At 42.3% G+C, this 15,554-nt stretch overlaps 2 protein-coding genes across 12 annotated transcripts in view; one reads left to right on the top strand and one right to left on the bottom strand.

Moving 5' to 3' along the window:
• Window positions 1–5,358: 5,358 nt before the first annotated feature.
• Window positions 5,359–15,554, bottom strand: part of LOC139361333 (disco-interacting protein 2 homolog C-like) — a 205,344-nt gene continuing 195,148 nt past the window's right edge. For 3 of the 5 annotated variants that reach the window (XR_011618874.1, XR_011618878.1, XR_011618877.1), the window contains exons 2-3: window positions 8,036–8,204; window positions 5,359–5,756 (exon numbers count right to left, since the gene is read on the bottom strand). The gene's annotated coding sequence lies outside the window, so the exon portion shown is untranslated. Of the gene's footprint in view, window positions 5,757–8,035; window positions 8,205–8,465; window positions 8,777–9,064; window positions 9,524–15,554 lie in introns of those variants that run through there. The other 2 variants (XR_011618872.1, XR_011618875.1) reach the window with 2 other exon arrangements.
• Window positions 5,549–15,554, top strand: part of LOC139361332 (disco-interacting protein 2 homolog C-like) — an 87,827-nt gene continuing 77,821 nt past the window's right edge. For all 7 annotated transcript variants that reach the window (XM_071089957.1, XM_071089955.1, XM_071089956.1 and 4 more), the window contains exon 1: window positions 5,549–5,672. In XM_071089957.1, coding sequence (XP_070946058.1) covers window positions 5,651–5,672 — 22 coding nt within the window. In that variant the 5' untranslated portion in view covers window positions 5,549–5,650. The remainder of the gene's footprint in view (window positions 5,673–15,554) is intronic.

The raw sequence follows: 15,554 nt of genomic DNA, 5'->3' as shown, positions 1-15,554 counted from the left end.
AAGTCTGTTTGTAGGACTGCACTGCAGAGATTAGGTCAGTATGAATTAGAGTCGAATGATCTGTTCAGGCCTTGGGAGCTTTCTACACCGGGTGTACGCCTGTTCTGGATGTGGTGTAGAAGGAACAGGACTGGGAGGGTTTCTTGCTTCCCAGTCATAGAAATGCCTGCAATTATCACTGTTTGTTGTTTCTCGGGAAGCTATTTTGGGAAGGAAGTGTCCGTTCCAAGGCTGCTGGTTGGCCTTTCATCACCCTGGGGGTCTTGGTGTGGGTCACGGGAGCTGTGACTGCTCACGCGTGCAGCTCTGTCTCTCTCGCTGCCGCGCCGGTAGACAGCTGGTCACCAACACAGTGTGTGTCCCAGTGGCCTTTGAGAAGAATTCTCTATATCATTTTTATACAAGGTCCTTTTTCCTTTCAATGTCAACATCGTGCCTTCTAGCCAAGCGATATGTTCTTGCAGAAACAGGAAGTGTGGCCCAAGTGAGAAATGAGGGAATTGATCCATAACTGCTATCAGTTTTTATAGAGTTGAGCCATTGTAATTTATACACAAACATGTTAAATCTGTAGAAGTGAGTCACGGTGCCAGACCCTCACAAATGCCGAATGTCTACGTGGGACCTCTCTTCTATCGGGTCCACATCACAAGAAGAAAAGTCGCTCAAATGCAGGACGGAGTGGACGTGAATCTCCGAAAACTCCATGAATCAGAGTGACTGCTTTCCCAATTGCTGGTCTCCCCATTTGAGGTTGTGAGATTCCCGTTCTGAAGCTCCTTCAATTTCCCAGCATCCATTTAACTCCTTCATGGAGATAACAGACTCACACTGATACCTTGTTCTCAGATTTTCTAATTAGAAAAAGCACATATTTCACAAGAATTGTCCAGCTAACTCACTCCTTAGCCTGGGGTAAGCCACATACCTCTTTTCTCTTTAAAATACTCAACTTTCAGAACTCTTGGTAAATAAGAATAGGAAGGTACCATGACTTTGGCCACAAGCAGTATTATGTATAATGTGCAAGTGAGTGCCTTGAGAGCCATGGTTGCTAAAAACAAATTTTCTCAGAAGAGAAAAATGTAAGCAGTTCTTTACATGATCGTTAATTTTGTTTTGCCTAAATAACATCTTGTCGTTGTACAGGGATACAGGACGTTGCTGAGTATTGACCGGGGCGAGTGGGTCCTGCTGCCCCACTGTGTGATCCTGAATATCGACAGGGGTGAGTGGGTCCTGCTGCCCCACTGTGTGTGACAAGCCCTTTGTTTCTGGCCTGGAAATGTCCTGGCTCTTTCAGTGCATTGGGGTGGTGCTGGCCCCCTTTGTTAGTTTGCATGTGAGGCAAAATCTCACGCCTTTCACTCTTGTTGACATACAGATGCCAAAGCTTTGAACAAATTCTTACTAAATCAAACCCAGAAATATGTAAAAGGGATAAGAATACCATGAACACTTAGAGTTTGTTCTCATGATCTGTAGTTTTGCATTGCACATTTGGCTCATCATTCAAAAATCAATGTAATTCACCACATTAACAAAAAATAAAGCAGAAAACCCATTTTATCCTCCCGGTAGACACTGGAAAACATCTGTTGAAATTTAATAGTTCTTATACGAATTTCCTATCACATCAGGAACAGAAGGGAACTTTCTCCATTTGATAAAGGCCACTCCTGAAAAACAAGAGCTGACCCCCCTCCTCGGTGGTGGCAGCCGGGGAGCTCTGCCCACAGTCAGGGGTGTCGGGAGCATGGCCATTCTCCGTGCTTCAGGTTCGCATGGTGCACACTGGGGCCCTCGTCCGTGAAGTTAGTTAGGAGAACTAAAAGGCATAAAGACTTGGAAGCAGGGGGAGATGCTTGATGTACAGAAGATACAGGGCCTTATTTAGAACATTTTAGGAAATGTACAAACAACCAGAAATGGTGTGAATTTTGCAAGCATGCAAGATGGACTCTTCGCAACAGATGTATACAGATGCCCAGTGGCCCATGAGAGGTGCTCACCAGGGAGTCATTGGGTAAGTACAACTTAACCCCCGAGGTTCCCCTTCACAAGAGTGGAGAAGGGAGGACAGTAGCAGGTGCTGGTGAAGATATGACAGACTGGATCTCAGACTGATGGAGACTTAAAATGGCACAGCCACTTCAGCAAATGTGGCAGTTTCTTCAAAATGTGTACACTTACCATATGGCCCAGCAGGTATGCTGTAGACGTTCACCAAGGAGAGCAGAAAATGTGTGTCCTTGTAAAAGAATGCACATTATCTCCAGAGTAAATTGTCATAGCCAAGAACTGGAAACAACATAAATCTCTCTCATCTGGAGAAACATGAGCAAATTCTGATATATTCATACATTGTCCTAGTTCCCAGCAGGAAAAACGTACAAAATGCTGAAACCAAAACAGACAACGGGGATGAGTTCCAGGAGCCTTGAACTGAGCAGAGAGTGAACACCACGCCGTGGAGTCCATGTGACAATGGAGAATCTATGCGAGTCTCGGGTGACGGAAGAGCGCCAAGAACACTCCTCGAGAATGAACAGTGGCTGTCTCTTGAGGGCTGGGATTGACTGGGAGGGGACTTGTGGGAACTTTGATGCAAAAGATTTGATTAGGGTAATAGATTTCCATTTATCGAAATGCGCCAAGTGTACTCAAGATCTGAACATTTCACTGTGTATACTTTGTACTCCCTACCTTCCAAAAAAACAATAAAAAAATAATTACAAATGAGCACTGAACTCGATAGATTTTTCACCGTGGTATTAGATAGCAATTCTGAAAGCATTTCTGTATCTCCAGGCTTAAGCAAATAAGCTTAATAAATCAGTGAATATATTGAGTGCTGCAGGTGCCAGGTTTCTTTCTTGGTAAGAGGTAGAAATAAGAAAAGGCCAAAGCCTGGAATGGATCACGTGGGATTAGGTTGCAGCAGGAGGTACAAGTATCAGCTGGTGGCTCCTGACAGATGTAGACAGGGATAGAAGTGCCTGTGGATGGGTGTGGGTGCACATGCGTGTACATGCGTGTGTGTGTTCTACTTGCCGGCAATGCCCAGCAGCACCCGGTGCCCACTCTTAGCTTCCAAACTCCGTTCTTCACTAGAAGGAGCCCTGGTCTAAGGGCTGGGGAATCCGGTGTCAAATCTGGGACCAGTTGAGCAACAGAACAAACCATTGTAACTATGAATCATAACCCACGAAGCCAGACTCCGTGAGTATATATGGACATATGTAAATGAATGCTGAAAGATAAAATTATTTTTCAGTGAATATGGAAGATCTAATGATTTAGAAGGAATGACAGGAAATCAGTGGATGCTAAAACTAGTAGTGGAGAATTCATGGAAAACAGAATATGCACATAGTGTCAGGGTGTCTCCTCCCAAATCTTAATTTCAACGCGAGAAGTAGCATCTTTGCTTTGGAGGCACTTAAGCACCACCTTCACTGAGTTGCCGATGTTAACATTGTCACGTAAGACAGACTTCTGCGGTGTCCCTGCTAAAATGCATACTCCTGAGTCTAGTCCGGAAGATACCAAAATAAAGGACAAGCTGTGAAATAACTGACCTGTATTCTTTAACATTTCCAATTTCAGGAAACACAAAACCTGAGAAACTTGGATGCTGGACGGGTAAAAATCACATGACAAATCAATTCATCATCCTGGATTGGATCGTAGAAGAAGACAAAGTAAGAAAATTATGGAGACAGTTGACAGCATTTGAAAGTGAACTTTGTATATGACAGTTAAATTTCCGGATCTTGAGGAAAGTGAATGTGAGAGCATATCCTTGTGTTTAGGAAATACATTGAAACATTTAGGTATGGAAGGATATAGTATCTGATATTTATTTTCATTTGACTTAGAAAATTCATGGGGGAGGGGGGAAAGCGGTGATGTAAGATAGGAGCAGTTGGGCCTAAGTTGAGCCTGGTAAGTTATGTGGGAATTCACTACGCTGGTCTTGCAGATTTTCTGTGTCTTTGAAATTACATCCAAAAAGTTTAAAACGGAGAATATGCAAAACAAAAAGCGATTTGTGGAAGTGAGTGGACTGTCACCTCATTGATCCCTTCAGTTTTCGGCCATGAGCCAAGTCAGTCACATAGTGGTTTTTGACCTGGGAATTAGAAATAGTGGCCAGATGACCAGGCTCTTTATCTAGTTAGGGAGAGAAGTGTGCACAAAGGCTGACAAGACCAAGCAGTGTGATGAGCTGCTTGTGGGCGTGATGCTGAGGGTCTGGGTCCTGTCTCAGGTGGCAGCTTGGGGGTTTTAAGCCAGAAAGCCACGTCTGATTCTCTTTCAGTGGGATCATTCTCGCAGCTTCAGAGAAAACTGCCCCAACTCGTCTTCACTCACGCTGGCCATTTTTGGTGGTGGTGGTTTTATTCTGCTAACACCGTTCTCACTGACAGTTTAGGGCCTTTGAGCGGATTTTTGCCTGTGTCTCGAAGATTCTCGTCTTGACAGCCGGTATGTTTCATTCCTGTTGTTCTGATTCTGTGTTAAGAGGGTTCTTCCCTGGCTTCACAGTTTGGAGTTGCTGCTGCCTCTGTCTCTGCTTTAATTCTCTAGCCCATCTATCACTTGTCTCATCCCTTAAGAAGTGGCCTGCGTGAGATGCCATGAGACTGTCTGCCTTATCACCACTGCGACCCCAACCCGTAGGGACTTACAGAGAAGGCATTCAGTGAATGTGTGGAATTAATGTAATGGGTTAATAGCCACAAAATGTCTTAATGGTTGTTTTAGTCCATTTCCATGCTGCTGATAAAGACATACCCGAAACTGGGAAGAAAAAGATTTAGTTGGCGTTGCGGTTCCGCATGGCTGGGGAGGCCTCAGAATCATGGTGGGAGGCGAAAAGCACTTCTTACATGTCAGCAGCAAGAGAAAACGAGGTAGAAGCAAAAGCGGAAACCCCGATAAGCCATCAGATCTCATGAGACTTATTCACTATCACGAGAATAGCACAGGAAAGACGGGACCCAGTGATTCAGTTACCTCTCCCTAAGTCCCTCCCACGACACATGGGGATTCTGGGATGTAGAATTCAAGTTGAGATTTGGGTGGGGACACAGCCAAACCATATCCATAGCCAACACAGTCCTGGCCCATGGCCGGTGTTGAGCTGAGCTGCGACCGTGGCTGTGTGAGTTGGGGTGCGAGGCGTGCACACGCCTCTCAACGGTACAGTGAAAGGATTTGGAGGCTCAAACGTGTGACCTACAAAGAATCTCCAAAGATCAAGGTGCATTCACCCTAAAAAGAAAAATCTCAGTGCAGTTTACACCCAGTGTTTGCTTGCGGATATGGATTCTACAGTAATAAAATGAATAATTAAAAGTCTGTGAATAAATTTTAATGTCTTTATGGAACTGTAAACACTGATTTTCTTTCCTCACCCACCCATCTGTTGGTGAGTTTCAGAAGGTGGATGAACCGTGCTGCGGGGACAGAGAGGAGGGTGCAGCTTGGCCTCTGGGACCTAAGCTGAGAACTGAGTGACTGAGCTCTCTCCATTTCAGACGTCCACACGGAAGCTGTCCAGGCGGCTCTGGCCAGACACAAAGAGCAGAAGATGGCGGTGCCTATGCCTTCCAAACGCAGGTCCCTGGTCGTGTAGACCTCCATGGACGCCTACACCCCTCCAGGTAAGGGACACGCTCCCCGACGCTGCCTCCTGAACATGCTGGGCGCCTCAGAATTGACCGCTAGCCCAGAAGTTGGGTTTTTGCCTTCAAAATCATGGTGCAGAAATGCAGATTTTGTGAACCAGAAGTCCGAAAACAGTGCATGAAAAGTAACACTATGTATCTGTATAAATACACATTTTTAACTTTTCATCAAGATTGATACATATGATACATACCAGTAAAATCTCACACAGTTTTATTCATTTAATTCCTTGTAGGGAAAAGGGAAGAGTTTGTAACCCTATGGGTGGAATTGGACTTTTCTTCTGATTAGGCTGTTGCATGCATATTCTCAAATCTTCAGATAAGTGTGCTACATTGTTGGATTGTTTTAGAACAAGCGAATTGGACAGTTTAGGCAGCTACCCGAATCAGGTCATAAACTTTGCCTGCAAGTGCCAGCTAGTATTTTAGTTCCTGCAGGCCATAAGGTCTCTCACAACCACTCAACTCTGCCCTCAGCCATGGGTGACAGCAAGTGCGTATGACTGTGTACCAATAAAACTTTATTTACAAGAACAACGGACCAGATTTGGTGCAGGGACCTGCCAACCCCTGATCTAAATTACTGAAGGTAATAGCCAATTTATATTTCTGCTATATAATACTGCTTTTCTTTAATCTTGAATTTTACGTAACTACCCCAATTCTCTACTTTCTCTGCCCAAATAATTATAAACTAGATTTCATGATCTTCACACCCAAGTAAAGCAGAAAGTTTAGTTATCCAGATACTTGTTAGAGACACGGATTGAACCTGTGCTATTTGGTGTTTAGTTTCTGTGATTTTGATTCCAACATTATTCATGCCGTTGTTGCAAGCTTGTCTTCTCAAAGGACCTGAATCACCTTACATCCCACGTTGAAGCTACATATCACTTTAAATGACCCAGTATTTTTGCTCCAATATCAAAGAAACTTAAGGTACAATACGAATAGTTGAAAATGTACAACATTTTCGGGAGTATTTTTACTTCTGAAATTTAGCTTAGTCTTGGCAAGCAGTGAGACAGAAGGACGTGCTTCAGATCAGAGCTGAGGTCAAGCGTACGTCCACATTACTACAGGCAGCTCCTGAGTTTCACCTTTACATACCTTTACAAATGAAGGTACTGGAATTTAAAGGACAGAACTTAGAGTGCATCATTTTGGGTTTTCGTTGCTTTTTGTTTTGAGACAAGGTCTTGCTCTGTCACCAAGGTTGGAATTCAGCATCATGATGGCAGCTCTTGGCTCACTGCAGCTGTGACCACCTGGGCTCACGCGGTCCTCCCACTTCAACCTCAAGCAGCTGGGACCACAGGTGCTCGCCACCACACCCAGCTAATTTTTAAGTGTTTGTAGAGACAGGGTGTTCCTATGTTGTTTCTGTTTCTCATTGACACATAACGTGTTCTTCATCTAAAGAACGCAGTGCCAGCCAGGCAAGGGAGTGAATGCCGTGCTAGCAAGTTGTTGACAAGGGAGCCCTTTCTGCCAACGTGCTCCCTTGGGCTCCTCCCTTTCCTTATTTTAATATTAAGCCACAGCACATAATGAAGGACTGGGCACGATAGCTCATGCCTATAACTCCAGTAATTTGGGAACCCAGGGCAGGTGTATGGCTTGAGCCCAAGGGTTCAAGGTCAGCCTGGACAACATGGCAAAATGTACAGAAATGCCTTTTGTACATCTTGTCTTCACCAAAAGTACAAAAAATTAGCTGAGCCTGGTGGTGTGCACCTGTAGTCCCAGCTACTTGGGAGGCTGAGGTGGGAGAATCACTTGAGCCCGGGAGGCAGAGGTTGCTGTCAGCTGAGATGGCACCACTGCACTCCAGCCGGGGCAACAGAGCAAGACCCCCATCTCAATTAGAAAAAAATAACGATAATAAATGCAGACTCTTTAAAAATGATTAGGCCAGGCATGGTGGCTCATGCCTCTAACCTCAGCAGTTTGGGAAGCCAAGGCAGGCAGATTGCTTGAGTTCCCAGCATTTGAGACTAGCCTGGGCAACATTCCAAAGCCCATCCCTGCAAAACATACAGAAATCAGCCAGGAATGGTGGTGTGTGCCTGTGGTCCCAGCTGCTCGGGAGGCTGGAGTGGGAGGATCAGGGTGCAGTGAGCCATGATCGTGCCACTGCACTCCAGCCTGGGCAACAGAGCAAGACCCTATCTCAAAAATAACATGCTTACTCCTGTTTGTTTAGTTAATGGTTATAATTTGCCAAAACTTATGGCAAAATAATTGTATTTGTATGTGTTCTTTGTGTAACTAACAACATGGACGTAAAATATTTCAAGGGTTGAAATATTTTAAACCAAATTTTTGGCACTAACCAGTATGTAAGGCAACGGGCATTTTTCTTGACCACTTTGTATAAGAGAAAAGACTTTGAAATGGAAGAAACAGTGCGGTTACGGTTATTTGCTTATTTCTCGTATTGAATCCAACCGCTGACAAATGTTACTGGGTCATGTGTGATGAATAACCTCCTTGTACAGATGTCTGCAAAATATAAAAGAATATTATTTGAAATGTTATTTTTGTGAAATATTTGGATTTGACCAACAGTTTTACATCAGCCATAAAGCATCCCTTGTAAATTTTCATCAGGAGTCCTCTTGATATATCATATGGGGCAGTTTTGTAAAATCGTAAATGTCAATATCATAAAAATTTTTTACTCCCAGCCTATTTGTGCTTAGCGATAGTTTGCATGTTTATTACCGTACTTACTTGATCCAAATCTTAGCTGCATTTTCTTACCTATTTTTCTTGGTTGTTGGTAACAGTGGTTAGATCTTACTCAGTTTCATTGCCCTTCAGAGAATGTTCTTGAAGTTTATCTTCTATGAAATGACTGGCTGCTGACCTGGATCCTAGTTTCTGGAGAAACTCTCATTAGGATTGTCGCAACGCTAGTATTCTATGGGTGAAACTTTCCTTTAGTTTCCGAATGTAAAGATAAAAGAATAATTTGCCAAAACTACTTCTAGCCATGATGAGAGAACAGGGACCCAAATCACCCATCTGCCCTAAACAACTGTAAAACTGCACAAAACGAATGAGGTGGCTGTTTTTAGACTGTGACCACAGCTGTACCAGCCAGAACCTGAGGGCGAGGGCAGGAGAATGAATGAGATGCACCCACAGTACACTTGCCCTCTGGAGAACACCTGCAGACCGTGGTGCCGAGAGTTCAGGTGTGGGAGGAGTATGGCCATCCTACCACATCCAGAAGGCGGAGCTCGGAGAGAGCTCAGGGGTGGCGGAGCATGGCCACCCTACCACGTCCAGGAGGGGGAGATCAGAGAGAGCTCAGGTGTGGCGGAGCATGGCCATCCTACGATGTCCGGGAGGGGGAGATCAGAGAGAGCTCAGGTGTGGCGGAGCATGGCCGTCCTACCATGTCCGGGAGGGGGAGATCAGAGAGAGCTCAGGTGTGGGCGGAGCATGGCCATCTTACCACGTCCAGGAGGGGGAGACCCAAGTGGGTGCAGGATGGGAGCTCTCCACAGATTCACACCAACAGCGAATCCAACCAAGCCTGCCCATGTCACGATGACCCAGCCGTGCCTGTGCTAACTGCTAAAACAAGAGCTGGAAAGCTTCAGAGGGAGGTTAGGGATCCTGAGTGTGCTCAACAAGTTACCCACAATGTGTAATATTCAGCAAATAATCACCGCATACACAGAGAAACGGGGGGTAGAATCTGTGGTCAAGAAAAAGGCAGTAAAAAGTGCACACACATGCAGGATGGTCTCTGTCACTCACCACATGCGGCGGCTGAGCACATGACGTGTGCCTGGTCTGAACTGGATTTGCTGCGTGAAAGACATGCCAGTTAATATAAAAAATAGAAAATATTGTATTTGTTTTTTTTTTTAATTTGAGACGGAGTCTAGCTCTGTTGCCCAGGCTAGAGTGCAGTGGCGTGATCTCGGCTCACTGCAATCTCCGCTTCCCGGGTTCATGCCATTCTCCTGCCTCAGCCTCCCAAGTTGCTGCCCGCTGCCACGCCTGGCTAATTTTTTGTATTTTTAGTAGGCACGGGGTTTCACCGTGTTAGCCAGGATGGTCTCGATCTCCCGATCTCGTGATCCACCCGCCTCGGCCTCCCAAAGTGCTGGGATTACAGACTTGAGCCACCGCATCCGGCCTATTTGTATTTCTTATTGCAAGTATAGTATGAGCATTTTGAGTTAAAAATATACCAGTAAAATTAATTATACCTGTTTATATATTTATATGAGGCTACAAGGAAGGTTATGAGGCTACAAGGAAGGTTTCAAGTTCTATAACAGGACTCTCATAATTCTGTTGGAAAGTGCCAGTCTACATGTCTGATACAGCAGAAAACTGAGTTTTTAAATCTGCAATTATAAATATTTAGGGAATCAGAGTACAACGTGTCAGAGAATGAAAATATTTTAATTCTTGAGCCAGAGGAAGGGAAGACACTTTTCACTATAATGGAGTTGGGGAATTTCAGGTTCTGTACACGATAATCTTGAGAATTGTCACTCCCTCCTCACAGGTAAAAAGCTGAGCAAACTGAAAAATCAGCAGCTCTTCTTAAACCTGCAAGAGACGTGAGGTCACCGGCAAGCCACTGTCCCCAGATTGGCTGGACAGGTAAAGCAGATGAATCACCATACACTGGAGCACAATGCTCCAAGGAACCCACGCTGGGATTGGAAACCCTGAACTGGAATTGACAAATTGCTGCAGTGAGCTGTGGCCACGTCTGAGAGTTAAAACCTCCAGGAGGCCTGTGCATATGGGTCTCATGCTTTTGTGAGTTGTATCATCAGAAGCTCAATCAGGTTCTCGAAGTAAACATCAGAGAAAAATCCCCTCATACTTACTACAGGGGAAAGAGAATAGGAATCATTTTTCAATATGCAAGTGCACTCTTCACTAGGTCCACCTTCCTGAGAAGCTAGTTAAGTGGAGACTAACCTGGTGGGATTTTATCAGAGCCTTCTGACCTGGGAGAAAGGGAAATACCCAACTCCAACCTCCAGAGCTGAAAAGCAAAAAAGAACGGAGTATCCAAGCACTATGGGACTTCCACAGAGGCATAAAATATGCATAACGGTAATACAAGGGGGAAGAAAGAGGAACAGAAGAAATATTTGTAACAGTAATAGCTGAATTTCCTCAGATTAATGCCAGACACCAAACCATAGATCCAGGAAGCTCAAGAAACACCAAGAAGGATAAATGTAAAAACGATGACGACAAAAACAAAACAAAAATAAACTCTATTTGGGCATAAAATATTGAAACTATGGTGAATCAAAGATTAAAAAGCAAAGAAACCAGAGTAATCTCCTTCCCTATGGAGGATCAAAGATAAGAATTATTTTCAACTTCCCCTCAAAAACCATGAAAGCAAGAAGTGGAGTGAAGTATTTAAACTATTGAGAGGAAAAAAATTCCGTTAACCTAGAAGTCTATACTCTGTGAAATTATCTTTCAAAAGTGAAGAAAAAGAAAAGACCTTCTCCGACAAAAATTGAAAAATTTGTTGCCGGTAGACCTGCCTTGCAAAAAATGTTCAAAGTTCTCTAGAGAAAATAGTAGAGGTCAGTAACTCAGCTGTGCACAAAGAAAGGAAGAGCACAGTCTGTTTACAGGGCTCACAGCTGTCATCCTAACACTCTGGGAGGCAAAGATGGGAGTAGAGCTGGAGGCCGCTTAGTTGAGACCAGCCTGGGCAACGTTGTGAGACTCTGTCTCATTAAAAAAAAGCCAAACGTGGTGGCCAACACCTATAGTGCCAGCTACTTTGAGAGGCTGAGACGGGTCACTTCTTGAGCCCAGGATCCCGTTCAAGGCTGCGGTGAGCTATAATGATGCTGCTCCACTCCAGCCTGGGCAACAGAGAAAGACCTTGTCTGTTTAAAAAAATAAATAGAAAAAGAAAAAGCATTAAAGAAGAAATAGTGAAGGTAGAAGAAAATCTTTCATTTTTCTTAACAGATCTAACTTAACAGTTCATTCATAATAGCGACAGTAAATATACTGTATTATATGCTTATGTATATGTCATATACACACACTTAAATATAAGTGAAATGAATGAGAGCAGTGATACCCAAGGGATGGGACAGAGCAATTAGGAATTAGGGTTATTTTGTTATTATAGTGTGCTTGCATTATCAAGAAACCAGTGTAGTGTCATTTGAAAGTGGACTTGGGTTACTTGTAAATTTATATTGCAAATTCCAAGGCAGCCACTTAAAAAAAAAAAAAAAAAAGTAACTGATATGCTAAGAAAGGAAAGAAAATAAATCATAGAATATGCTCAATAAAGACCACAAGGAAAAAAAAGTGAAAGACAAAAACAAAGAACAAGGGCAACAAATAGAAAATAGTAACAAATATGGTAGATGTTAATTCAACTGTATATTATTACTTTCAATGTCAGTCCAAATGCACCGAACTATATATTATCTATAAGAAATCCACTTTAGATATAAAGACATACATATAGATCAACAGTAAAGGGATGGCAAAAGATATAAATGTTAACACTAATTTTTTGGTGTGCAATGGCCCGATATCTCACTGCAACCTCTGCCTTCCAGGTTCAAGTGATTCTCCCTCAGCCTCCCGAGTAGCTGGGATTACAGGCATTTGTCGTCATGCCTGGGTAATTTATTTATTTTTTCTATTTTTGTACAGATGGGATTTCACCGTGTTGGCCAGGCTGGTCTTGAACTCCTGACCTCAGGTGATCATTCTGCCTTGCCCTTCTAAAGTGCTGGGATTACAGGCATGAGCCACCGTGCCCGGCCAACACTCATTTTGAAAAATGGAAGTGGTGATATTAATTTTAGACAGAGTCGACTTTACATCAAGGAAAGTTACCAGAGATGACTATTACGTAATAAAGAGGTCAATACTCCAAGAAGATGTAACAATCCTTAAATGTACTTTTGCTAACAAAGTATCAGAATTCCAAAGTAAAAACTGATAAACTTCAAGGAGAAATAATTAACCCACTATTATAGTTGGAGACGTTAACACCCCTTTATCAGAAATGGACCAATTCAGTAGCCAGAAAAGCAGTAAGGACAAAATTGAAATCGGCATCCTCAGTCAACTGTATATAACTGAAGTTTATAGACTATTTCCTCCAACAGCAGCAGAATACACAACATTCACCAAGACATACCATGTTGTGTTCCATTAAACACACCTTAACACATTTAAAAGAATAGGAATCAAACAAGTGTGTTCTCAACCACAGTAAAGTAGAAATCAATAATGGACGACTGGAAAATATATTAGGATATTAAACAGTACACTTATACATAATATATTGTTCAAGGAAGAAACCTGAAGATTTCTTTGAATTTTTGAAGTAAATGAAAATGAAAACTTGTTAAAATTTGTGAGCTGCAGTGACAGTAATGTTTATAGGGAAATTTATAGATTTAAATGCATACGTTAAAAATAAGATCTAAAATCAATCAGCTTCCACCTTCGAAAACTAGAAAAAGAACATCCAATTAAATTCTAAGCAGGAGACAAATAATGAAAGAGCAGAAATCAATACATTGAAAACAGAATATCAGTAGAGAAAAATCAATGAAACCAAAAGCTGGTTCTTTGAGAGAAAATCTGTAAGCCTCTAACAAGAAAAAGAAATACAGCAGATAAATTACCAATATCAGAAATGAAATAAGGGACATAACTACAGATCCCATGGACATTAAAAGGATAATAAAAATTATGAATAACTCTATGGCCACAAATTTGATAACGTGGATGAAATGAACCAATTTCTTTAAAGACAGAATTTGCCAAAATTTGAACAGGAAGAAACGATCTGTATGGGCCTGTATCTGTTAAATTGAATCAGTGGTTAATAACCTTTCAAAACAGGAAGTGCCAGGCCCAGATGGGTTCACTGGTGAATTCTACCAAATATCTAAGAAGAAATTATACCAATTATCTACAATCTCTTTCAGAACATAGAAGCTGAGGAATACTTCTTAACTCATTCTATAGAGCCAGCATCATTTTAATATCAAATACCATTTTAATAACAAAATATTACAAGAAAACTACAGAACATCTCTCATGAACATAGATGCAGTAATCTTCAATAAAATATTAGCAAATCTAGCAAAAATTGTGCACTAAAACCACATGGAATTTCACGTATCCAAAGCCGGTTTAACATTGAAAAGCCAATTAACGTAATTCATCACATTAATGGGTCAAAGACTAACAGATGCCTCATCTAAGAAGATATAGAGATGGCAAATCGACGTATGAGATGATGCTTCACATCACGTGTCATAGAGAAATGCAGATGAAAGCAACAGTAAGATATCACTACACCAGAATCCAGAACACTATCAACACCAAAGCCTGTGAAGATGTGGAGCTGTGGGAATTCTCTCTCATTCATGGCGGGTCTTAATAAAAATAGAACAGCCTTTAGGAAGACAGATTGGTGGTTTCTTACAAAACTAACTATACTCTTACCATATGATAAAGCAATTACACTCCTTGGCATTTGCTCAAAGCAGTTGAAAACTTATGTCTACACACAAAAGCCTGCAAGTAGATATTTAGAGCAGCCTTATTCATAGTTGTCAAAACTTGGAAGCAACCAAAATGCCCCTCAGTAGGTGAATGTATAAGTGAGCTGTGGTACATCCAGACAATGGGATATTATTTGAGGCTGAAAATAAATGAGCTATCCATAAAAAGACACGGAGGAAACTTAAAGGGCATATTGCTAAGTGAAAGAAGCAATCTGAAAAGGTTGTTGTATGATTCCAGCTTTACAACATCCTGGAAAAGGCAAGACTATGGAGACTGTAAGAAGATCAGTTGTTGCCAGGGGGAGGCAGGGATGAATAGGCAGAGCAGGAGAGTTTTTAGTATCACGTGATCTCTGTATGATACTGTAATAGTGGATACATGTTATGCATTTGTCCAGAGCCATATATTGTACAACACCAAGAATGAACCCTGATGTGAATGATGGAGTTGGAGTGGTAATCATGTTTCACTGTAGAAGTATCAGTTGTGACAAATGTACCAGTCTGGTAGGCAATGTCCATGATAGGAGACGCTGTGCATATATAGGGTATACATGAGACATCACTATGAAGCTGGAAAATATGACACTGAGATGAAATGGCGCTGATGGGCTTAACAGGTTGGAGAAGGAAGATGAAGTCTGTGGGCTCGAAGGGAGATGAAAAGGAATTAACCAAAGTGAAGCCCAGAGAAACAAAATGGAAAGAAAAGCCAACAGAACCTCAAGCTCCTGTGATACGTCAATATACTTGTAATACAAGAAGGAAAAGAGAGAGAAGAGCAAGAACCTTTGAAAAAAGGAGTCAAAATTTTCTCAGATTGATGTCAAACACCTGTGTCCGGCCCCGAGAAGTTCAGTGAACTCCAAGCAGAACAAGTATAACAAGAAGCACATCCGAGTTCATGATAGCCAAAGTACTGAAATCCCAAGATTAAGAGGAGATCCTGAAAGGACTCAGAAGGAAAAGACACGTTACATACCAGAGAAGCATTTCAAAAACGCGTGACTTCTGTGAAGATACAGTGGAGACCAGAAGACCATGGAAAGACATTTTTTTAAAGCACTAAAAGCAGGAGAAAGGCCTGTCAACTCATATCCAGGGAAAATCTCCTTTATAAACAGGGGTGAAACAACACATTCCCAAATATGAAAGCTGAGAGAATGTGTTATCAGCAGAACTACACTATAAACGTGCTAAAGAATGTACCTGGCTGATTGCAAAGGATATCAGATGAAAGGTTAGCTCTACGGAAAAGAACCCTAGAAATCATAACAGTGCACTC

The sequence above is a fragment of the Macaca nemestrina genome, unplaced genomic scaffold (genome assembly GCF_043159975.1).
Source record: "Macaca nemestrina isolate mMacNem1 unplaced genomic scaffold, mMacNem.hap1 Scaffold_43, whole genome shotgun sequence".
NCBI lineage: Eukaryota > Metazoa > Chordata > Mammalia > Primates > Cercopithecidae > Macaca > Macaca nemestrina.
Note: the sequence above shows the minus strand (reverse complement) of the source record. Positions and strands in the feature narration are given on the sequence as shown.